General features: G+C 47.9%; 2 protein-coding genes and 3 non-coding genes across 19 annotated transcripts in view; all 5 read right to left on the reverse strand.

The window, feature by feature from the left end:
• The window catches only part of RCC1 (regulator of chromosome condensation 1), a 33098-nt gene extending 18420 nt beyond the window's left edge, over positions 1-14678 (reverse strand). For 2 of the 5 annotated variants that reach the window (XM_031009937.3, XM_031009946.3), the window contains exon 1: positions 2226-2468. In XM_031009937.3, coding sequence (XP_030865797.1) covers positions 2226-2378 — 153 coding nt within the window. In that variant the 5' untranslated portion in view covers positions 2379-2468. Of the gene's footprint in view, positions 1-1432; positions 1956-2225; positions 2469-3649; positions 3795-10566; positions 11836-12503; positions 12537-14526 lie in introns of those variants that run through there. The other 3 variants (XM_063701177.1, XM_055389546.2, XM_031009947.3) reach the window with 3 other exon arrangements.
• LOC115932440 (small nucleolar RNA U13) lies at positions 2938-3037 on the reverse strand. The gene has a single exon (XR_004068723.2). It is a non-coding gene; the product is annotated as a small nucleolar RNA U13 (small nucleolar RNA).
• Positions 11903-12106, reverse strand: LOC115932265 (small nucleolar RNA SNORA73 family). Its single transcript, XR_004068564.1, has one exon. It is a non-coding gene; the product is annotated as a small nucleolar RNA SNORA73 family (small nucleolar RNA).
• On the reverse strand, positions 13062-13266 carry LOC115932266 (small nucleolar RNA SNORA73 family). The gene has a single exon (XR_004068566.1). It is a non-coding gene; the product is annotated as a small nucleolar RNA SNORA73 family (small nucleolar RNA).
• Positions 14679-19345: 4667 nt separating the features above from the next.
• Positions 19346-23705, reverse strand: part of PHACTR4 (phosphatase and actin regulator 4) — a 120399-nt gene continuing 116039 nt past the window's right edge. For all 11 annotated transcript variants that reach the window (XM_063701180.1, XM_063701187.1, XM_031009931.3 and 8 more), the window contains one exon: positions 19346-23197. In XM_063701180.1, the coding sequence (XP_063557250.1) occupies positions 23182-23197 (16 nt within the window). In that variant the 3' untranslated portion in view covers positions 19346-23181. The remainder of the gene's footprint in view (positions 23198-23705) is intronic.

The raw sequence follows: 23705 nt of genomic DNA on the forward strand, positions 1-23705 counted from the left end.
AGGGAAAGGTGACCCAGGTCACAGAGAGGTGGAAAGAAATCCCAGTCTCATGACCATGCTCCACCAGAGCTGGAGCTGCCCTACCCTCACCTCACCTTCCTTATTTATTGAAGAAAGTGGGTAGGCACGCCAGTCTAGACAGTCTGCCCAGAGCCTTGTGCTCCTGCCCTGACCTCCAGTGACCTCACCACAGCCTCGATTTCTGTAAAAGGAGACACAGCCCTCCCAGGCCACTGCAGCTGTGCCCTCCGTCCCCCATGCCAGGAGGAAGAACTTGCCTGCCAGACTGAGGCTGAAAAATCTCTTTGTGTGAAAGGTCCCCAGGAGGGAAGGGAGGAGAGGGCTCATGTGTCAACAATATACATTTGGTGAGCTGCTGTTATGCCAGGCACACAGCTGGTATATTTCACACTAGGAGTTTCTCACCTGGGATCCCCGTTCTATACAACCTGTGCCTGGGCCTATGTGTTCATTTTTCCTGGGGGAAGGGACACACAACTTCACTGCTTTATGAAAATTACAGGATATTACTATTCGGGAGGCTGAGACAGGAGAATCGCTTGAACCCGGGAGGTGGAGGCTGCAGCGACCGAGAGCACGACACTATACTCCAGCCTGGGCGATAGACCAAGATTCTGTATCAGAAAAAAAAAAAAATTGGCCGGGTGCGGTGGCTCACACCTGTAATTCCAGCACTTTGGGAGGCCGAGGCAGGTGGATCACCTGAGGTCAGGAGTTCAAGACCAGCCTGGCCAACATGGTGAAACCCCGTCTCTACTAAAAAAAAAAAATACAAAAATTAGCCAGGCCTGGTGGCGTGTTCTTGTAGTCTCAGCTGCTCAGCAGGCTGAGGCAGAATTGCTTGAACCTAGGAGGTGGAGGTTGCAGTGAGCTGAGATCGCGCCACTGCACTCCAGCCTGGGTAATAAGAGTGGAAACTCCGTCTCAAAAAAAAAAAAAAAAAATTATATCCTCACCACATGCCCCCTACCATTGCTTTACAGATAAGGAAACCAATGCTCTGGGGGACTGGGTGGGTTGCCCAAGGGCATCTGATGAGAAAGTTGTAAAGATGAACAGAACAGGATTCCTGCTCTTGGGATGTCTTTGAAACAGGAGCCTCGTGAACTCCTAATTCATCTGTCCAGGTTTCACTCTGATGCCCTTCTTGGGGGAAACCTTCCCTGCCTCCTCCACCCCGCAGAGTTCCTTAGTCTTGCACACAAGACCCTTCGTGACCCAGCCCCTGCTGTATCATCTTGTTACTCTCCTCCTCCAGTCACCTCAAGACCTGTGGTATCCCTGACCACAATACCTATTCCTTCATGCCGTTGCACGTGCAATCCCTCTGCCTGTATCACCCTAATCCCACTACCCTCAGACTGCCTGAAAAACTCTGTTCCTTCAAAACCCCATTCAAGAGTCACTTCACCTGGAAAGCCATCCCTGAGCCTCCTGGGCAGGGTGGGGCATCCCCCTGAGGGCTCCCCGTAACACCCCACACACTCAACTTCTGCTAGGGCCACAAGTCACACGTGGTCGAAGTTAGGTCAATATGTGATGTATGAATGACTTGCCAGTAGCGTCCGTCGCCTGGGTTCAAGGGCATAGTTCGCTAATGACACGGGCCTGCTCTTCTCACTGCTGTCCCCCAGCCCCGCAAGAGAGGGACGCAATAAATGGCCAGCAAATAATCTGCTGACAGACTGAGCTGCTGCGGAGTTCGAGACACACGGCTCCCAAAGGTCCACAGCGGGAGACCCTCGAGCTCCTACGACCCACCCTCTCCCGGGCAGGGCTCCCTCCCCGATCTGCAAACCGCCTTCTCCAAGCACATGCCGGACAAAACCATCCTCCTCGCGGCAGAGACCCATCCCCCGCCGGGGGGCCGCGCGCACCCGGCCCGCCGCGCTCGCGCAGTTTGAATCTCCCGCCTGCGCGGGCGCCGTGGTGCGGGCGTGAGAGGCGCGGCGACGGAGGGGCCGCGCGGCCCTAGCTCCAGCGAGGCGGCGCCCAGCCGCCGCTGGAGCGCCCCGCGGGGCCGGGGAATCGCGAGCCCGCACCGCGCCTTCCTGCCTCCGGGCTTCACGTGGGGCCGGCGCCGCGCGACACGGGCGAGAGCGGGCAGCGACCTAGGCCCGCGTGGACCGGCCAGTGCTCCGGCTGTGGCCGATCCGCTTACCGCCCTCTGCCCGGACCCTCCGCGCGTCCCAAGCGAAACCTACCTTGGTGCACGTCGGCCACAAGGAACTCCGGCGCTCCCCGCCGGGCCGCGAACTGCCCCAGAGCATGCGCTCTGCAGGCCTCTGGCCCCGACCCGGGTGAGAAAGGAAAACAAAGAGCCCGGCGGCCCCTGGCGGCCATCCCGGGATCTGCATGTGGCGCGCTCCCGGGCTGGGGGAGCCCTTGGCCAGGCTGGCTCCGCTGGCCCGGTTCCAGTGGGCGTGTATTTTGGAAACCCCAAATCGGGACACGTGGACTAACAACCAGAAAGACTCCTTGAGTTCGGTCTGCTTAGGAAAATCTTGTGCGGTAGGGTCTGTACGGAGAAAAAAGATACTCATCTTCCCTACCGTCAAGAGGGCATGGAGAAGGTTGAAAAATCAGACTATCAACAACCACACAACGCTATGACAGGGATACCCAGAGGGGCATCTGACTCAGTCCGGGGCTTAAGAACAGCTTTCCAAGTTAAGTCTAGGGGGGCAGGACATCCTAGGAGAAGCGACGTTTGCAATGACAGGGAACCACGAAAACCCAGGGAGGTTGTGGGAAACTGCCAAGTAGATGGGAGTAGAGGGTGCCTGTGGGAGTGACAGATCATGGATACAGGGTCTTGTGTGTCTAAGGGGTCCAGCCTCTATCCTGAGGCAGGAGGGATATATGGGAATTTGGGCACGGGAATGGCAGGATCAGATTTTTTTCCCCGTGAGTTAATATCAGATGGGTATGTGCCCATGTCTTAACAAGGTTTGAGGGAGGCACATCTCATATGCGTGTGAACACCCAGTCATCTTCTTATGAGCTACAAGAGCATCCTAATATGATCAGATCTTATAGAACAAAATAGAGAATGGACTTGGGGAAAACGGGAGCCAAGTGGGGAGGAGCAAGAGGAATGAGAGAGACCAGATAAAATAGAAGGGTGTGAGTTGGGGTTGGGTTAGAGATGGAAAACAGGTACCAAGAAAAGGCTGTCTCTTGTTAACACAGCCATTCTTCAGGATGGATACAAACAGTTCTTCAGGATTTCAGGTGTTCCCTGAAACCCTTGCAAAGGACGTTTTCTCGATTTCATGTTGATTCAGACTCTGAGTCATTTTACGGCACCCAAAGTCTAGATGGACACTTTTGATGAGTTCTTACCAACGGAACTGAACTTTTTTTTTTTTTTGAGACCGAGTCTTGCTCTTGTCACCCGGGCTGAAGTGCAATGGTGTGATCTCGGCTCACTGCAACCTCTGCCTCCCAGGTTCAAGCAATTCTCCTGCCTCAGCCTCCCAAATAGCTGGGATTACAGGTGCCTGCCACAAAGCCTGGCTAATTTTCGTATTTTTAGTAGAGACTGGGTTTCGCCATGTTGGCCAGGCTGAATTTCTTATATGCAGAGCCTGCCACAAAGCACTCCCCCGTCTTCAGGGTTTCTTACCTCTCCAAGTTTATCTCTGCCTCCATCACGGACTCCTCTTTTGGATGATGTACTGTGAAATTTCTCCAACTTTTAACCCTGGGATCTCTGATCTCTCTCTCTCTCTCTCTGCTGTCTTCCTCCAAGATCTTACACATTCATGTAGCTTCATGTAATAATAATAAGTTATTATTATTATTATTGCCTATTTTGTAAGACCCTTTATTTTGTTAACTACAGAAACATCCATGTCAGCTCATTTGTTCCTCACAAAAACCTCATGGCAGTTGGAAGATAAGAAAACTGAAGTTTAAAGAGGTAAAGCAAGTTTTCTGGGGTCTTCACACAAGTGGTGGAAGGAGACCTCAACTCTTTTTTTTTTTTTTTTGAGATGGGGTCTCGCTCTGTTGCCCAGGCTGGAGTGCAGTGGTGCGATCTTGGCTCACTGCAGCCGGGTTCAAGCAATTCTCCTGCCTCAGCCTCCTGGGTAGCTGGGATTACAGGCGCCTGCCACCACACCCAGCTAATTTTTGTGTTTTTAGTAGAGACAGGGTTTCACCATCTTGGCCAGGCTGGTCTTGAATTCCTGATCTCATGAGCCACCCACCTCATCCTCCCAAAGTGCTGGGATTACAGGCGTGAGCCTCCGCGCCCAGCCTTAATTTTTGTACTTTTAGTAGAGATGGGGTTTCTCCATGTTGGCCAGGCTGATCTCGAACTCCTGACCCACCCAGGCTAGAGTGCAATGGCATGATTTCAGCTCACTGCAACCTCTGCTTTCTGGGTTCAAGCAATTCTCCTGCTTCAGCCTCCTGAGTAGCTGGGATTACAGGCGCCCGCCACCATGCCCAGCTAATTTTTGTATTTTTAGTAGAGACAGGGTTTTACCATGTTGGCCAGCCTGGACTTGAACTCCTAAATGTCAGGTGATCCACCTGCCTCAGCCTACCAAAGTGCTGGGATTACAGGCGTGAGCCACCGCGCCTGGCCATTTTGTGTATTTTTAGTAGAGACTGGGTTTCACCATTTTTGCCAGGCTGGTCTGGAACTCCCAACCTCAGGTGACCTGCCCATCTTGGCCTCCCAAAGTGCTGGGATTACAGGCATGAGCGACTGCACCTGGCCTTTATTTTTATTTTTTTAGTTTTGTATTTGTATTTTTTATTTTATTTTGAGATGGAGTCTCATTCTGTTGCCCAGGCTGGAGTGCAGTGGTGCAATCTCGGCTCCCTGCAACCTCTGCCCCCTGGGTTCAAGCAATTTTCCTGCCTCAGTCTCCGGAGTAGCTGGGATTACAGACACGCACCACCATGCCCTGCTCATTTTTGTATTTTTAATAGAGACAGGGTTTCACCATGTTGGCCAGACTGGTCTTGAGCTCTTGACCTCAAGTGATCCACCCATCTCGGCCTCCCAAAGTGCTGGGATTACACGTGTGAACTACTGCGCCCAGCCCCAGTTGTTTGTCTCAAGAGTCTCACTCTGTCACCCAGGCTGGAGTGCAGTGGCAGGATCTCGGCTCACTGCAACCTCTGCCTCAGCCTCCCGAGTAGCTGGGACCACAGATGTGCACCGCCATGCCCAGCTAATTTTTTTTTTTGAGACGGAGTCTCACTCTGTTGCCTAGGCTGGAGTGTAATGGCGTGATCTCAGCTCACTGCAGTCTCTGCCTCCTGGGTTCAAGCAATTCTCCTGTTTCAGCCTCCCGAGTAGCTGGGATTACAGGCGTGCACCACCACGCCCAGCTAATTGCCTATCTAATTTTTGTATTTTTGGTAGAGACAGGGTTTCACTATGTTGGCCAGGCTGGTCTTGAACTTCTGAGACTCAGCAGTCAGCCTGCCTTGGCATCCCAAAGTGTTGGAATTACAGGAGTGAGCCATCGCAACTGGCTGATATGGAGGTTCTGGCTGTAATAATGTACTGTGGGTTTTATAACATATATAAAAGTAAGACACATGACAATATCAAAGACTATATAGTGAGAAATGGAAGAAATATTTTTATTTTTATTTATTTATTTTTTCTTTATTTTTTTAAGACGGAGTCTCACTCTGACCTCGTGATCTGCCTGCCTTGGCTTCCCAAAGTGCTGGGATGGATTACGGGCGTGAGCCACTGTGCCCAGCTGGAAGATTCTTTTTTTTTTTTTGAGATGGAGTTTTGCTCTTGTTGCCCAGGCTGGAGTGCAATGGCATGCATGATCTCGGCTCACCGCAACCTCTGCCTCCCAGGTTCAAACAATTCTCCTGCCTCAGCATCCCGAGTTGCTGGGATTATAGGCATGTGCCACCATGCCCGGCTAATTTTGTATTTTTAGTAGAGACGGGGTTTCTCCATGTTGGTCAGGCTGGTCTTGTACTCCCGACCTCAGGTGATCCGCCAGTCTCAGCCTCCCAAAGTGCTGGGATTACAAGTGTGAGCCACCACACCCGGCCGCCAGAAGAGGTTTTTTTTTTGTTTTTGTTTTTGTTTTTTTTTGAGACGGAGTCTCGCTCTGTCGCCCAGGCTGGAGTGCAGTGGCACAATCTTGGCTCACTGCAAGCTCCACCTCCTGGGTTCATGCCATTCTCCTGCCTCAGCCTCCCTAGTAGCTGGGACTACAGGCACCCGCCACCACGCCCGGCTAATTTTTTGTATTTTTAGTAGAGATGGGGTATCACCGTGTTAGCTAAGATGGTCTTGATCTCCTGATCTCGAAATCCGCCCGCCTCGGCCTCCCAAAATGCTGGGATAACAGGCGTGAGCCACCGGGCCGCGCCTTTTTTTTTTTTTGAGACGGAGTCTTGCTCTGTTGCCTAGGCTGGCACGATCTCAGCTCACTGCAACCTCTGCTTCCAGGTTCAAGCGATTCTTCTGCCTCAGCCTCCCAAGTAGCTGAGACTACAGGCGAGCACCACCACACCTGGCTAATTTTTTTTTTTTGTATTTTTAGTAGAGGCAGGGTTTCACCATATTGGCCAGGCTGGGGAAGATTCTTATACTACAAGTGAACTGGTTTAATATCAATTGAATGTAGACTATTGTAAGTTAAAAATGTATAATATGGCTGGGCATGGTGACTCATGCCTGTATTCCTAGCACTTTGGGAGGCCAAGGTGGGAGGATTGCTTGAGCCTTGGAGGTCAAGACCAGCTGGGACAACATCGTGAGACCTTGTCTCTACAAAAAATACAAAATTTAGCCAGTCATAGTGGCACATGCCTGTGGTCTTCACTACTCAGGAGACCGAGCTGGGAGGATGGCTTGAGCCCAGGAGTTCCAGTTTAAGGCTGCAGTGAGTCATGATCTTGCCACTGCACTCTGGCCTGGGTGACAGAGTGAGACCCTGTCTTAAAAAAAAAAAGTAAATGGCCTAAACACTCCAATTAAAAGGCATAGACTGTCATATTGAAAAACCCAACATGTTACCTACAAGAAATAAAATTTTAAAATAAGGCCAGGCACGGTGGCTCATGCCTGTAATTCTAGCACTTTGGGAGGTCAGGGCAGGCGGACTGCCTGAGCTCAGGAGTTTGAGACCAGCCTGGGCAACATGGTGAAACCCCATCTCTACTAAAATACAAAAAAATTAGCCAGGCGTGGTGGTGCATGCTGTAGTACCAGCTGCTCCAGAGGCTGAGGCATGAAAATTGCTTGAACCTGGGAGGCAGAGGTTGCAGTGAGCTGAGATCGCATCACTGCACTTCAGCCGCGCAAACCCCATCTCTACTAAAAATACAAAAAAATTAGCTGGGCGTGGTGGTGCGTGAATGTAATTCCAGCTACTCCGGAGGCAGAAGTTGCAGTGAGCTGAGATTGTGCCACTGCACTCCGGCTTTGGCAACAGAGTGAGACTCTTGTCTAAAAAAAAAAAAAGAGGCTGGGCGCGGTGGCTCACACCTGTAATCCCAGCACTTTGGGAGGCCGAGGCGCGTGGATCACAAGGTCAGGAGATCGAGACCATGGTGAAACCCCGTCTCTACAAAAAATTAGCAGGGTGTGGTGGCAGGCACCTGTAGTCCCAGCTTCTGGGGAGGCTGAGGCAGGAGAATGGTGTGAACCCAGGAGGCGGAGCTTGCAGTGAGCCAAGATTGTGCCGCTGCACTCCAGCCTTTGGAGACTGCGTCTCCAAGAAAAAGAAACTAGCAAGGATAGATTTGAACAACACTAATACAACAACAATAATACAGTTTCAAGTAGCCCATAGATCAAAGAAGAAATAGAAAAGGAACTCAAAAATATTTTGAAATGAATTAAAATGAAAACAAAACATACCAGAATTTGTGTGTTGTTAACAGTATCTGGAGGAAATTTATAGCACTAAATGCCTACATTAGAAAAAAAGAAAGGTCTCCAATCAATGAGCTCAGCTACTAGCTTAAGAAACTAGGAATAGATGAGCAAACTAACCCCAAAATAAGCAGAGTAAAGAAAATAATAAAGATAAAAACAGAAATCAATAAAACACAGAAAAATTAAATCAGCCAGTGCTTGCTATATGGCAAGCACAGTACAAGAATAAGTACTGAGTTTACATATGCAGTCTCTTGAGGATCCTCCAAGTAGGTTAGATGGACATAAAATGGAAAATAACCAGATCAGAATACTAATGACCATGAAGAATGATCAAGGTGCCAGCCTGCCTTCAAGAGCCAGTGAGGCCATTGTGGATCCTTAGGGAAAGGGGAGGTGAGGATAGTGGTTAAGAGATCAGGCTCTGCCGGGCGTGGTGGCTCATGCCTGTAATCCCAGTGCTTCGGGAGGCCAAGACGGGTGGATCACCTGAGGTCAGGAGTTTTGAGACCAGCCTGGCCAACATGGCGAAACCCTGTCTCTACCTAAAAAAAAAAACACAAAAATTAGCTGGGTGCAGTGCAGGCGCTTGTAATCCCAGCTACTTGGGAGGTTGAGGCAGGAGAATCGCTTGAACCCAGGAAGCAGAGGTAGCAGTGAGCCGAGATCACGCCACTGCACTCCAGCCTGGGAGACAAAGACTCCATCTCAAAAAAAAAAAAAAAAAAAAAAAGAGATCAGGCTTGAGGCTAGGCGCAGTGGCTTACGCGTGTAATCCCAACACTTTGGGATGCTGAGGCAGGTGGATCACTTGAGGTCAGGAGTTCGAGACCAGCCTGGCTAACATGGTGAAACCCGTCTCTACTAAAAAATGCAAAAAAAATTAGCCGGGCATGGTGGCTTGCGCCTGTAATCCCAGCTACTTGGGAGGCTGAGGTGGGAGAATTGCTGGAACCTGGGAGGTGGAGGTTGCAGCAAGCCAAGATGGCTCCATTACACTCCCTCCTGGAGACAGAGTGAGATTCGATCTCAAAAAAAAAAAAAGCTGGGTATGGTGGCTGACGCATGTAAACCCAGCACTTTGGGAGGCTGAGGCGGGCGGATCACGAGGTCAGGAGATCGAGACCATCCTGGCTAACATGGTGAAACCCCTTCTCTACTAAAAATACAAAAAAATTAGCCGGGTGTGGCAGCGTGCACCTGTAGTCCCAGCTGCTGGGGAGGCTGAGGCTGGAGAATGGTGTGAATCCGGGAGGCGGAGCTTGCAGTGAGCTGAGATTGTGCCACTGCACTCCAGCCTGGGCGACAGAGCGAGACTCCCTCTCAAAAAAAAAAAAAAACCAAAAACAAACAAAAAATTGGATACTGTATCCTTGGTTCCTGAGAAGTCACAAAAGAATGTTATTTAATAAGTGATCATGCTGCTGCACTCCATCTAGAGACCCTAAGCTTTTCACAAATATCAACTCCTTTGTCCTTACTACAACTCCATGAGGTAGTTTATCATTCTTATTTTGTGAACATGAAATTGAGGCAGAGGGGCTGAGTAACTCACCCAAAATCTCATGAACAGCAAGTGGTGGGATCAGGATTCAAACCCAGACAGTCTAGTACTCCTAAGATAGGCAACCAATACTGTCTGCCTACACAAAGAACAAGGCCAGAAGTGCCTGTTTGGAAAGTCTAAGAAAGGGGTATTGCAAGCTGAAGTTTAGCAGAGTGGGACCTGAACACCTACTGACAGCTTTGCTTCACCTGTACCTTGCAAGTCAATAGAAATTCATTCATTTCCTGCCCAGCACTGCAGTTACCCAAACCCACCTGAGAATATGGATTGAAAACATACTAAAACCACTGGTTCAGAAAAAAACCACTTTACTCAGGTGAGATCTATGTAGTTACAGCAGGACACGGATGGGACTGGGCATACACAGACGAATGGGACTGACTCATCTGGCTTCTTCCTGAGCAGGGAACTTGATGCTTGTTTCTGCAGAGGTGCCACTTCTAGTTGTGGACTTGGACAATTAGTCTTTTGGTTCCTGGGTTTCCCCATGGGAATATGCTGTTATTAAAGCCCACTTCAGCATTAATATGTTAAGTGCTTACCTAGAACAGTGCCTGGCACAGGTAAGCACAAATACAACTGCTTTAGGAAGATGCCTTTTTTTTGAGACTTAACTGTCACCAGGCTGGAGCGCAGTGGCAAGGTCTCAGCTCAGTACAACCTCCATCTCCCGGGTTCCAGCAATTCTGCCTCAGCCTCCTACAGGTGCACACCATCATGCCCAGTTATTTTGTATTTTTAGTACAGACAGGGTTTCACCACGTTGGCCAGGATCTCTAGATGTTGTGATCCGCCTGCCTCAGCCTAAGTGCTGGGATTACGGGCGTGAGCCATCAAGCCTGGCTGCATTTAAGATGCCCTCTTGAACACTGCCTCACTCCTCTTAGCTTGTAAGAAAAATCAAGCTGTGTTCCCCCACAATCATAGCTAGTAACTAGCTTCCATTCTCAAACCAACCCTGCCCTCAACACTTTGACAAGCAAGCTCTACAGTCCACCAAACTCCAATCTCACCCACCTCCCTCAAACCTGTCCCCATCAAGTTCCAAATGGCTTAACGGCTGTCCCACCTCCCCTATGCCAGTAGGTAACTTTACCTTCTAGATGATCCCCCTTCAGTCCCCATCCTTCAGGGTACTGAACATTTATGTTGGCAGCCAGTGCAGGGGGCTTGACAAAGTTTCCATTATGACTCACGTCATGAGGCAAGCAATTCTGGCAATCTTCAGGTGGAGGTGCACCAGGTAGTAGAGGCTCATACAACAACAGCTAGGGATACAACCTCCCATTGCTACCATCGATTTTTCCTCCACTACATTGCAGGAAGCTAAAGAATCGGTCTAACAACTCATCTTGCACTCAACCCAGACTTACGGTCCTATTGGTCAGGACCTAATATCCATTTTCCCAATAAACTGCCAATATAAAGTGAACCCAAGGGGGACCCACCTGAGACTAGGTTTCAGGGCCTTTAGAACTGAAGCTATCATGCTAGTTTCCTTCAACAGTACCATTCAGATTCTTGGCTGATGTCACCACAGCCACCTCCACAAAAATGAACCACAAACATGCAGTCATATTTATTTTAATTCATAAATACATTAACATAACAGATTAGGCAATTTGTTAGGTAAATTACAAATACATTAGAAATCATACAAAAGTGGCCGGGCAGGGTGGCTCACGGCTGTAATCCCAGCACTTTAGGAGGCTGAGGCGGGCGGATCACGAGGTCAGGAGTTGAGACCAGCCTGGCCAATATGGTGAAACCTCATCTCTACTAAAAATACAAAAATTAGCCAGGTGTGGTGCTACAGGCCTGTAGTCGCAGCTACTTGGGAGGCTGAGGCAGGAGAATCGCCTGAACCTGGGAGGTGGAAGTTGCACTGAGCAAGATCATGAAAAGCAAAATACTCAAGGACTTTTAATATAACCACCAACAGTGTGCCTTCTGGCCAAGCAGAGTCACTTATGTGGTTCTTAAAGTATGAATGAGGTGAAAGAATGCATCCCTAGCTAAATGCCAAATTCCAAAGCCTTTAGTACAAAACAGCAGACTTTCTGCAAAACAGGTCGCCTTTTAAGAGGTATGAGGGCTGGGCGTGGTGGCTTACATTTGTAATCCCAGCTACTTGGGAGGCTGAGGTTGCAGCCAAGATTGCGCCACTGCACTACAGCCTGAGCGACAGAGCAAGACTCTCAAAAGGAGGCATGAAATGCACCTCAATCTTTTGCTCCAAGTCTGCCAAAGATTGTCAAACCCTCCCTGTTAAAAAAAAAATCAGTTTACCTACTCTCCCTTCTATATAAAGGACCCTAAAATTAAATGTCAATGCCAAAATGCGAAGTGCAGATCGTCTTCTCTCCTAAAAGATAAGAAATAATGATTAGACTCCTGAAGATCCTACTTCAACTTAAAATCTAGTATACTAGATATGTTTCCTGCATGGTTTGTCTCCCCAGTCATTGTCCACAGGACTCTGGGAAGCTGTAGGAATATGCAGGCGCAGACACGAGGCCCAGCTTCATCTTCAACGTTGTGGAAAGGGACTGTACATCATGGGGCAGAGCCCTAAGCTCCCCTATGCCACTTGGACAGAGCCTGGGGAGAGTGACCTCCCAGGGTATCCACGTTGGAATGCTCATTAGTGAGGAATTGGAGTAACTGACAAATCCAATATTGCTATCACCCACAGTATTTTCAAGGGCTAGTATCTTTCTCAGCTCAGGCTACACATGTAGATAAAACCAATTAGGCTTCCTACAGTTCCCTAGGGCAACTTTTACTACATTGCACTTTTAATGAGCTGACTAAAAAAAGCAATTTTTACAGAACAGAGCATATGTTGAAGTTATGTCAACATGCCTACAAAAATGCAGCAAAGTCGATATTTGGCTATTGCGCTGAGAATGATTAAATGCCTCAGAGGTAAATCCTGACCAACTACAATAAAAGTCTCTTCAATCCTATTTCCATTACAGAAATCATTGACAAAGAGCTGATAAGCAAAAAACAATTAGCAGATTTACTTACCAAATAAGAGTTACTTGGAATCCTTAACAAATCCTGCAAAACAAGATATTAATCTATTAGTACAGCAAAACCCTAAACTTTTTCAACGAGGGGCCTCATGCTATCGCCTGGGGTTGGAGTACAGTGGCACAATCATAGGTCACTCCTGGGCTCCAGCGATTCTCCTTCCTCCAGCTACCTATCATCATGCCTGGCTACTTTTTAGCCAATTTTTTAAAACATGTATTAAGACTTCAATCCAGCCAGGTGTGGTGGCTCACGCCTGTAATCCCAGCATTTTGGGAGGCCAGAGGCTGGCGGATCACGAGGTCAGGAGTTTGAGACCAGCCTGACCAACATGGTGAAACCCTGTCTTTACTAAAAATACAAAAATTAGCCAGGCATGGTGGTGGGGGCCTGTAATCCCAGCTACTCAGGAGGCCGAGGCAGGAGAATCACTTAGCATAATCACTTGAACCCGGGAGGCAGAGGCAGTGGAGTGCGCCACTGCACTCCAGCCTGGGCAACAGAGCGACTCTCCAAAAAAAAAGACTTCAATCCGGATTCAGTGCTCTAGAAGGCTGTTTCCTGCATGGTTTGTCTCCCCAGTAATTGTCGACAGGACTCTGGGAAGCTGTAGGAATATGCAGGCGCAGACACGAGGCCCAGCTTTATCTCCAACGTTGTGGAAAGGGACTGTACATCATGGGGCAGAGCCCTATGCTCCCCTACGCCACTTGGACAGAGCCCGGGGAGAGTGACCTCCCGGGTGTATCCACGTTGGACAATCAGTGTAACGCGTAAGTTTACAGAATCTAATAGGAAACAATTTCATCCATTCATGTTACAACAGATCTTAAACAAGAAAGCAAACGAGTTTCCACCCTGTCCACAGTGGGGTGTTAAAAAAAATCGGTTTCTAGACTGGTAACATGCATATTCAGCTATTCTAATTACTTTACAATAGGCGGTTAGTACTATGCGGAAGGCACCGCAGAAGCAAAGAACAATTAGGCCCAGCTATCCTAAATTCAAATGAAACACGTGGACTTGTTAATTACCCCCAATCGGCCAGGCACGATGGCTCACGCCTGTAATCCTAAAAATATAAAAATAAAAATGACACAAATCACAAAAATACGAGAAAGCGTAATTACGAAACGTAATGCTTCCAAATTATGAAAATCTTCGGCCTGGCGTGGCGGACCACAAGGTCAGGAGTTGGAGACCAGCCTGGCCAACATGGTGAAATCCCGTCTCTACTAAAAATACAAAAATAAGCCAGGCGTGGTGGTACACGCCTGTAGTCCCAGCTACTCGGGAGGCTGCGGCAGGAGAATTGCTTGAGCCCAGCAGGCGGAGGTTGCAGTGGTGCGATCAAATAAAGAAAAAGAAAAATTGAGAAAATTCTTAAAGGCAAATGAGGATCCAGAATAAAACTGTTCAATTCTACTGAGAACGACAATGTGCCTACTATGAGGCAGTAAGATAAACAGTGGGGGTGGCAGTGCACCTTCAGAGGCTTGCCGGGTCGGGAGGCAGCCCTGCGGGTCCCGAGGTCTCCATGGCCCACTTCTGGCCCAGGCCCGTCTAACGCGTACTTTAGAGTTGGGACGGATGCCGCCTGAGACACCCATATATAGTTTTAAATTATATGATTTCCGGCCAGGCGCGGTGGCTCACGCCTGTAATCCCAGCACTTTGGAAGGCCGAGGGTGGTGGATCACCGGAGATCAGGAGTTCAAAACCAGCCTGACCAACATAGCGAAACCCCGTCTCCACTAAGAATACAAAAATTGGCCGGGCGTGGTGGCACGTGCCTGTAATCCCAGCTGCTGGAGAGGCTGAGGCACGAGAATCGCTTGAACCCGGCAGGCGGAGGTTGCAGCGAGTACTGCAGTCCAGCCTGCGTGACAAACCGACTCCGTCTCAAAAAAAAAAAAGTAAATAAATAAAATACTATATGATCCTCCTAGGGAAGCTCGGCTACTGATCTATAGCATCAGACCCACAACTCCGGTGGCAAGCATCTGATCACACTTACCAAGGAGAAGAAGCGACCACTGCAAATCTGTCTCCAAGAGGGAGAGCGAACGCGAAGCATCCTTATTTAAACCTTACGAAGTGCCCGGAAGTGCTGGAATGTCTATTGCGCGTGCGCAGAAGCATGCGCAGTTAGAGAATCAGAAACTCACTGAGGCTTCTGGGAATCTACTGCAGATTGAGCCCCACCCCTTCCTGGCTGGGAGGCCTCTCGCGGTATTGGATCCTTCCCGCGGGACCTTGCTGGGGAATGTACGTTACAGAAATAGGTTTGTAGGTATGTAGCTGCAGAGGACGTTTACTTCTGTGCAATCACAGGACTCAGTCTGTAGCATATGCCCTTAGATAAACTGGCCAAAAAGTTTTTGGAAGAGTCGAACGCGGTGGCTCACGCCTGTGATTACAGCAGCTCTGAAGGCCGTGAGGGGCGGATCGCTTGAGGCCAGGAGTTCGAGACCGGCCTGGGCATCATGGCGAAACCCCATCTCTACAAAAAATACAAAACATAAGCCGGGCGTGGTGCCGCGCACCTCCAGTCCCAGCTACTCGGGAGGCTGAAGCATGAGAATCGTTTGAACCTGGGAGGCGGTGGTTGCGGTGAGCCGAGATCGCGCCGATGCATTCCATCCTGGTCGACAGAGTGAAACTCTCTCTCCAAATAAATAAATAAGTAAAACGTTGGAATAATAAGAATGCAGAATGGAAAAAAAATACATATAGAGAAATACGGATTATCAAAAGGAATTGAATCTGCTCTGTCACCTGTGAAAGAAATAATTTGATAAATATGAAGGTAAATAAGATGAAAGTGCTCCTAGACGAATCAGATAAAAGTTTAAAAACTCCAGGCCTGGCGCGGATAAAAATAAATAAAAATAAAAAATAAAAAACTCCATCGCACAACAGTGTGAATGAATGTAATTAAAAGCACTGCCCTATACTCTTTCTTTTTTTTTTGAGATGGAGTTTTGCTCTGTCACCCAGGCTACAGTGGAATGGCGCGGTCTCCGCTCACTGCAACCCCCGCCTCCCGGGTTCAAGCGATTCTCCTGCCTCGGCCTCGCCAGTAGCTGGGATTACAGGCGCCCGCCACCGTGCCTGGCTAATTTTTGTATTTTTAGCAAGACGGGGTTTCACCATTTTGGCCAGGCTGGTCTCGAACTCCTGACCTCAAGCAATCCACCCGCCTCTGCCTCCAAAGTGCTGAGATTACAGGCATGAGCCACCGTGCCCGGCCTACAATTTTTTTTTTTTTTTTTGAGATGAAGTCTCTCTCTGTCCCCAAGGCTGGAGTGTAGTGGCGTGATCTCGGCTCACTGCAACCTCCGCCTCTCAGGTTCAAGCAATTCTCCTGCCTCAGCCTCCTGAGTAGCTGGGATTACAGGCGCCCGCCACCATGCCCAGCTAATTTTTGTATTTTTAGTAGAGACGAGGTTTCAGCATGTTGGTCAGGCTGGTCTTGAACCCCTGACCTCATGATCCACCTGCCTCGGCCTCCCAAAGTGCTGGGATTACAGGCTTGAGCCACTGCGCCCGACCCCGGCCTACAAAATTTTTTAAAAAATGTTAGCTGAGTGTAGTGGCACATTCCTGTAATCCTAGCTACTTATGAGGTGTGAGGATCACCTGAGCCCAGGAGATGGAGGCTGCAGTGAGTCGTGATCATGCCACTGCACTCCAGCCTGGGCAACAGAGCAAGAACCTATCTCAAAAAAAAAAACAAACAAAAAAAACCATTTCTGATGTAGGGTTTGTCGTCCCACTGGAATTGCAAGGTAAGAGAACAACTTGAGGATACCAGAGTTTCAGGCTTAGGAGGCTGAACATACTATGGTCTCTAGCCTTGATAAGTGGAAATGCAGGCAGTGGGGGAGGAGTAATGTCCACATTGGAGTATATACGAGTTACCTGAGTAACATCTGGTTGTATATAAGTCCAAAGAGCAATTAGATATATGGGGTTGGGGTTCCTGTAAGAAATCTGAGTTGGTGATAAAATATTTAGAAGTTGTAAGAATTAGCGTGGTGGCTAAAGTTGTCTTGGAAGAATGAGGAGAGTGATGGGAAGACATGAAACCCCAGCATTTATTTTATTTTGAGACAAGATCTCGCTCTGTTGTTGAGGTTGGAATGCAGTGGTGTGATCAGGACTACTGCAGCCTGGACCACCAGGGCTGAAACGATTCTCTCACCTCAGCCTCTTCTGAGTAACGGGAACTAGAGGCATGCACCACCATGCTCAGCTAATTTTTTAAATTTTTGGTAGAGATGATGTCTCACTATACTGCCCAGGCTGGTCTTGAACTCCTGGCCTGAAGCGATCTGCCAATCTTGGCCTCCAAAAGTGCTGGGATCACAGGCATGAGCCACCACACCCAGTAAAACACAGCATTCATTTATTTTATTTTATTCATTTATTTTTGGATGGAGTCTCACTGTGTCACCCAGGCTGGAGTGCAGTGTTGTGATCTTGGCTCACTGCAACCTCTGCCTCCCGGGTTCAAGCAATTCTCGTGCCTCAGCCTCCCAAGTACCTGGGACTACAGGCACATGCCACCACACCCAGCTAATTTTTTTGTAGTTTTAGTAGAGATGGGGTTTCACCATGTTGGCCAGGTTGGTCTCGAACTCCTGACCTCAGGTGAACCACCTGCCTTGGCCTCCCAAAGTGCTGGGATTACAGGCGTGAACCATCGCACCTGGCCGAAAACCCAGCATTTAAATGGTGTTCGAGGAAGAAGCCAGCAGCACAGAGAAAGGTCAGTCAGGGAAGGAGAACCAGAAGACAGCGGTGCCTCAGAAGCCAAGGAAGAAGAGTTTTGAGGACTAGGACATTGTCCAAAGCACCAAATGTTGCAAAGCAGCCAAGTGCAATAACCGAAGGCTGAGAAATCCCTGGTGACCACAGGAAAGCCATATTGGTTTGGATTTCGTTTAGATTTTAATGAGCTGAGTGAATATGGCCTTAGGTAGGGAAAACAATGTGCACAGACCAGAGGTTATGAAGCAAGGCCAAGAAGCCTGTTCAGTTTACATCTCCATCACTAGTTCTTCCTCTGTCAATCATTTAGCCCAGCTGCCTGGCCTGAGAACTTGGGTTGTTTAACATTGGAATAGATTGTGTGAAGGGAGTATAGGAAAAGCAGGAGAGAGGGTAATAGATTGAAGAGAAATTGGGGTCACGGGAAGATTGTGTCTGTTGCGGGTGAGGGTAGGAAGGAGGTAAACATTAAATAATTTATTTAATGCTCCCCCTCCCACAATCCTCACTGAGGACTGTGTGTCCTCAGTGCCAAATGAAGGAACATTAAAGCTGTTTGTTCCTGTCAGATGACCTCTATGCTCTACATAGCAGGCAAAATTCTTTGGGGAAGAAATTAACAATATCCACACAAAATGACAGATGGAGCAAGAGGTCTGGGTTGCTGGTCATTCCTGGTTTTCCCTTCATGCCTCCTAGGGCTGAAATGGAATAGAACGTTGAAACAGTGGTGCTGGCTGTGTTTTGGCTTCAAGGATAGGATTTTCTTTGTTGCACATTGTCATCTTTTTATGCTTACTATTTCATCCTTTGCCTATTCAGTGTCCATTGGACCTGCTCCTCTTTTTTCAAGAGACAAGGTCTATGTTGCCCAGGCTGGTATTGAACTCCTGGGCTCAAGTGATCCTTCCACCTCAGCTTCCCAAGCTGCTGGGACTACAGGTGTGCATCACTGCACCGGGCTGGACCTGCCTTTTCCTGGGGTACAGTTATATAAATCCACAGAGACCCAAAATTCATTCATTGTTTTGGCAAACACTGGGCAATCTTCACCTTCAAAACAGCTTTCTGGAGACAATTTAATCTCAAAAGGGCAATAGCAATTTGAGGCTTCTTTGGAGGGCTAGTAGAAGGACAATCTGGAAGCAGGTGGACACAAGGAGTTCTGACTCATGGTTTCTTTTAACTCTTGGTAAAGGGTGGTGCACTAAACAAGGCCAGTCTCTTAAGTGACAAATAGAAGTGAGTCATTGCTGAGGCCACCTGGACTGAAACTGGGCTGCTTGCTGGAAAAGATAACATGAAGTACTAAGTGTCCTGGGCTGGGTGCAGTGGCTCATGTCTGTAGTCCTAGCACTTTGGAAGGCTGAGGCAGGCGGATCACCTGAAGTCAGGAGTTCCAGACCAGCCTGGCCAACATGGTGAAACCCCGTCTCTACTAAAAATACAAAAAATTAGCCGTGGGTGGTGGCAGACGCCTGTACTCCCAGCTACACAGGAGGCTGAGGCAGGAGAATCGCTTGAATCCGGGAGACAGAGGTTGCAGTGAGCCGAGATCATGCCACTGCACTCCAGCCTGGGTGACAGAGCAAGACTCCGTCCTGGGGAAAAAAAAAAGAAAAAGTACTAAGTGTCCTTTTGTGATGTCATCTTGGGGGTCCAATTATATGTGGTTAATATAAATTCTTTTTTTTTTTTTGAGACGGAGTTTTGCTCTTGTTGCCCAGGCTGGAGTGCAGTGGCGCGATCTCAGCTCACTGCAACCTCCGCCTCTTGGGTTCAAGTGATTCTCCTGCCTCAGCCTCCCAAGTAGCTGGGATTACAGGCATGTGTCACCATGCCTAGCTAATTTTGTATTTTTAGTAGAGATGGGGTTTCTCCCTGTTGGTCAGGCTGGTCTCAAAGTCCTGACCTCAGGTGATCCGCCTGCCTTGTCCTCCCAAAGTGCTGGGATTACAGGTGTGAGCCACTGCGCCTGGCTTACATATCATTTTTAAGCTGGATTTAATCTTTTGGGATAGAGTGTAATGTAAAAGAAAATACCTCACACCAGAATAGTATAGTTGGTATTTTAAAATTCTAAAATATTTAATAATTAATATTGATGGGAAGACTGATATACAATGCAATTATTTATTTTACAAGGAGATTCTATACATCAGGGAGGCATCTTGAAGTACAATACACCAGGCTTTCATTTCTTCTTTACATTATGATTGTGAGTTTCCATATAAGTTGGTACTTACATGGAAAGGGAACACAAAATCCATTTTTATATACATAAAAACAAAACAAACACCCAAAGAGACTTGACCCCCAAAATGTCTTGTTTCACTTGAAAATAACATGAATGAGATGAAAGATGAACCAGATTACTTGGTGACGCACAGAAGGCGAACAAGTAGCTCAGGAAATCAAATCCTGTTTCAAGCTTGGCACATAAAGGGTAAGAAAGGTAGTGAAAGAAGGGTTCGAAAATATCATCTCAAGCCACAAAAAATCTGGCAGAAGACAGTCTCCAAGTCAATAAGATAGAATGGTTAGAAGTCAAGTTAGAGTTATTGTGTGGCTACCTTATATCCAGACCTCTAATAGACTGAGTGGAATTGTCACTTCTTTTCCCTCAGTTATCCCAAGTGTTAGTAAACTTCAAGGACGCTGGGCATGATGACTCACACCTGCCATCTCAGAACTTTGGGAGGCAAAGATGGGCAGATTCCTTGAGCCCCGGTGTTCAAGACGAGCCTGGGCAATATGGCAAAACCTCATCTCTAAAAAAACACAAAAATTAGCTGGGCCTGGTGGCACGTGCCTGTAGTCCCAGCAACTTAGACTGAAGTGGGAGGATCGCTTGAGCCAGGGAGGCAGAGGTTGCTCTGAGCCAAGATTGTGCCACTGCACTCCAGCATGGGTAACAGAGTGAGACCCTATCTCCAAAAACAAAACAAAACAAAACAAATCAAAACCAAACAAAAAAGTTCAAGGAAGGCTGGGCACGGTGGCTCATGCCTGTAATCCCACCACTTTGGGAGGCTGAGGTGGGTGGATCACCTGAGGTCGGGAGTTTGAGACCAGCCTGACCAACATGGAGAAACCTCATCTCTACTAGAAATATAAAATTAGCCAGGCGTGGTGGCTCACGCCTGTAATCCCAGCTACTTGGGAGGCTGAGGTAGGAGAATCGCCTCAACCCGGGAGGCGGAGGTTGCAGTGAGCTGAGATTGCACCATTGTACTCCGGCCTGGGCAACAAGAGCAAAATTCCGTCTCAAAAACAAAATAAAACAAAAAAAACTTCAAGGAGATGTGGATTCAGCTTGCTTTCCTTCCTTCCTTCCTTCTTTTTTTTTTTTTTTTTTTGATGGAGTCTCGCTCTGTTGCCCAGGCTGGAGTGCAGTGGTGCAATCTTGGCTCACTGCAACCTCCGCCTCCTGGGTTCAAGCGACTCTCCTGCCTCAGCGTCCTGAGTAGTTGGGATTACAGATGCGTGCCACCACGCCAGGCTAATTTTTGTATTTTTAGTAGAGACAGGGTTTCACCATGTTGGTCAGGCTGGTCTCAAACTCCTGACCTCGTTATCTGCCCGCCTTGGCTTCCCAAAGTGCTGAGATTACAGGCGTGAACCACCATGCCTGGCCTAGGTTTTGTTTTGAACTGATATTGTTTCTTCAGCAAGTCCACATAAGAATGTGGATATGAACGGATGAAAATCTACTGAAAGATTACATACAGAACAGATAACAGGGACCCACAGAATAAATCAGAAGAAATCTATGAAATAGCCACAACTTCTTGAACATTAAAGTGAAGGGAAAAAAAGCCACGTTCATCAGATTAAACAGAAGCTATTAATTTTTTTTCTTCCATTTATAGTGTGGATAGGAATTAAAGCAAAACAGTGAGACTGTATGGTTTTCAATACAAGTTCAAAGAAAGCAACAAAATCTTCTGTTTTAGGAAATCATATTAATATCTATTACAAATGCAGAAAGCAGGGGGGCTGAGTCAATGCCCCAGCACCAACCATACTGGTTATAGTGTGGAAGAGGGGCGGGTGAGGTGGAAGCTGCCAGAGAGAGCAGGAGGATCAGCACTGGAGTGAAGAGGAAGCACGCAGCAGGAGAGGGCAAAGAGCACTGAGAAGAGGGGAGCAGTGGGCCATGATTGTGCCCTTCTTGCTTCTCCAGAGACCCTTTCCTATGCAGCACCCCACACCCAGCCAGACCTTATTGTGATTCTGGCTGGAAGTGTGGGGACTGACAGCTCATAAATGCTCCCACAGAGTTGATACAACTCTGCTTTAAGGAGGAGAATACATTTATTGGTCGAAGTGATTTAGAGAATATCATTTGGTAAATAAAACTACAATAGCCTATAAAATGTAACCCACTAGTTTTCTGCCACGTTAGCATTAATATTAAGGCTTTTTTTTTTTTTTTTTTTTGAGATGGAGTCTCGCTCTGTCACCCAGGCTGGAGTGCAGTGGCATGATCTCGGCTCACTGCAATCTCCACCTCCCAGGTTCAAGCAATTCTCCCGCCTCAGCCTCCCCAGTGGCTGGGACTACAAGGCACAAGCCACCATGCCCGGCTAATTTTTTTACTTTTTAGTAGAGACAGGGTTTTGCCATGTTGGCTAGGCTGGTCTTGAACTCCTGAACTCAGGTGATCCACCTGCCTCAGCCTCCCAAAGTGTTGGGATTACAGGCGTGAGCCACTGAATCTGGCTAAGGCTTTTTTTTTTTTTTTTTTTTTTTTTTGCAAGGAAGGAATAAGGGGATTTATTGAAAATGAAAGTACACTCCACAGTGTGGGAGTGGGCCTGAGCACAGGGGCTCAAAAGGCCTTTCTTGTTTTTGTATATAGAAAATATTCATGCTTTCTCATCTAACCGATTTTTTTTTTTTTTTTTTTTTTAAGACAGAGTCTCACTTTGTTGCCCAGGCTGGAGTGCAGTGTGCATGATCTTGGCTCACTGCAACCTCCACCTCCTGGGTTCAAGCGATTCTCATGCCTCAACCAGGCGCCACCACACCTGGCTAATTTTTGTATTTTTAGTAGAGATGGGGTTTCACCATGTTGGCCAGGGTGGTCTTGAACTCCTGACCTCAGGTGATCCACCCACCTCGGCCTCCCAAAGTGCTGGGATTACAGGCGTGAGCCACCGCGCCTGGCCTCATCTAACCAACTTGGATTCTGGTTGGAGTTCAGGAAAAACTAAGTTACCATTACTTCCAGATTATTTTAAAATAAAAAATCATGATGACTTGTGAGGAAAAGGAAGAACATGTCAGATCCTGAGCTTCCTCTCAGGCTTGAGTGCCTCAAGAGGACTGTATTGCTGTGTTACGAGAGGTACAGTGCAATGCTTTCATCTGATATGCCAGTGTGGTAAGAAGGCTTTCCCTGGAGGTAGAGACTCTTTTATCAGAAGGTTGGGGGTCTCCAGAAGGTTTTCCCCACCAGGAATTGGATTTGATGGCTGGAATTTACAGCCTACACATTTGGGTCTCACAATCAGGGCAGGGCAGGTAAGGCTAATGGTGCAAACTGTGTCTCTGCACAGGCAGTCATCTAGGGGAAGGGGTGTGGTGCAGCCAGTAAAACTTGGAACCTGCAAGTGGTTCAGAACTTTGGTGGCCAGTAAGGGAAAAACTCCTCAAGCATGCTACAATATTGAAAGGTTCAAAAGCACTGACAAAGTGTTGTTTTGCCCCTGGTGCAGCACATGAGACTCTGTTCCAGTGAAATGCTACATTCAAAGTGCTGTCCACCTCAGAAGATCCCAGAGGACACAATTCTGGCTGTGCTGGGAAGTGCTAAAGTTCCCTCCATATGTCACTTTGGAGAAGGAAGCATCAAAGCAGCCATGTTGAGTTCCTCTCTCAACCTTTGGCATCATGGACGATGGTAGCTAAAAGAGATTAAAAAAGAGACAAGTTACCACATGATGTACATTGCTTTGCTATTAATGTATCAGTAGTAATGAAATGTTATACCTAATTAACACTGCCTTTCCTCTGCTCTAATTCTACCTGACATTTCTGTTGCATCTGATACTCCTCATCTGCTTCCTTCTTAAAACTCTTCTTGGCTGGGCGCGATGGTTCACACCTGTAATCCCAGCACTTTGGGAGGCTGAGGCGGGCGGATCATGAGGTCAGGAGATTGAGACCATCCTGGCTAACATGGTGAAACCCTGTCTCTACTAAAAATACAAAAAATTAGCTGGGTGTGGTGGCGCGCACGTGTAGTCCCAGCTACTCGGGAGGCTGAGGCAGGAGAATGGCGTGAACCTGGGAGGCGAAGTTCGCAGTGAGCCGAGATCGCGCCACTGCACTCCAGTCTGGGTGACACAGCGAGACTCCGTCTCAAAAAAAAAAAAAAAAAAAGAACTCTTCTCTTGGCTTCTGTAACACTAT

Source organism: Gorilla gorilla, chromosome 1 (genome assembly GCF_029281585.2).
Source record: "Gorilla gorilla gorilla isolate KB3781 chromosome 1, NHGRI_mGorGor1-v2.1_pri, whole genome shotgun sequence".
Classification (NCBI taxonomy): Eukaryota; Metazoa; Chordata; class Mammalia; order Primates; family Hominidae; genus Gorilla; species Gorilla gorilla.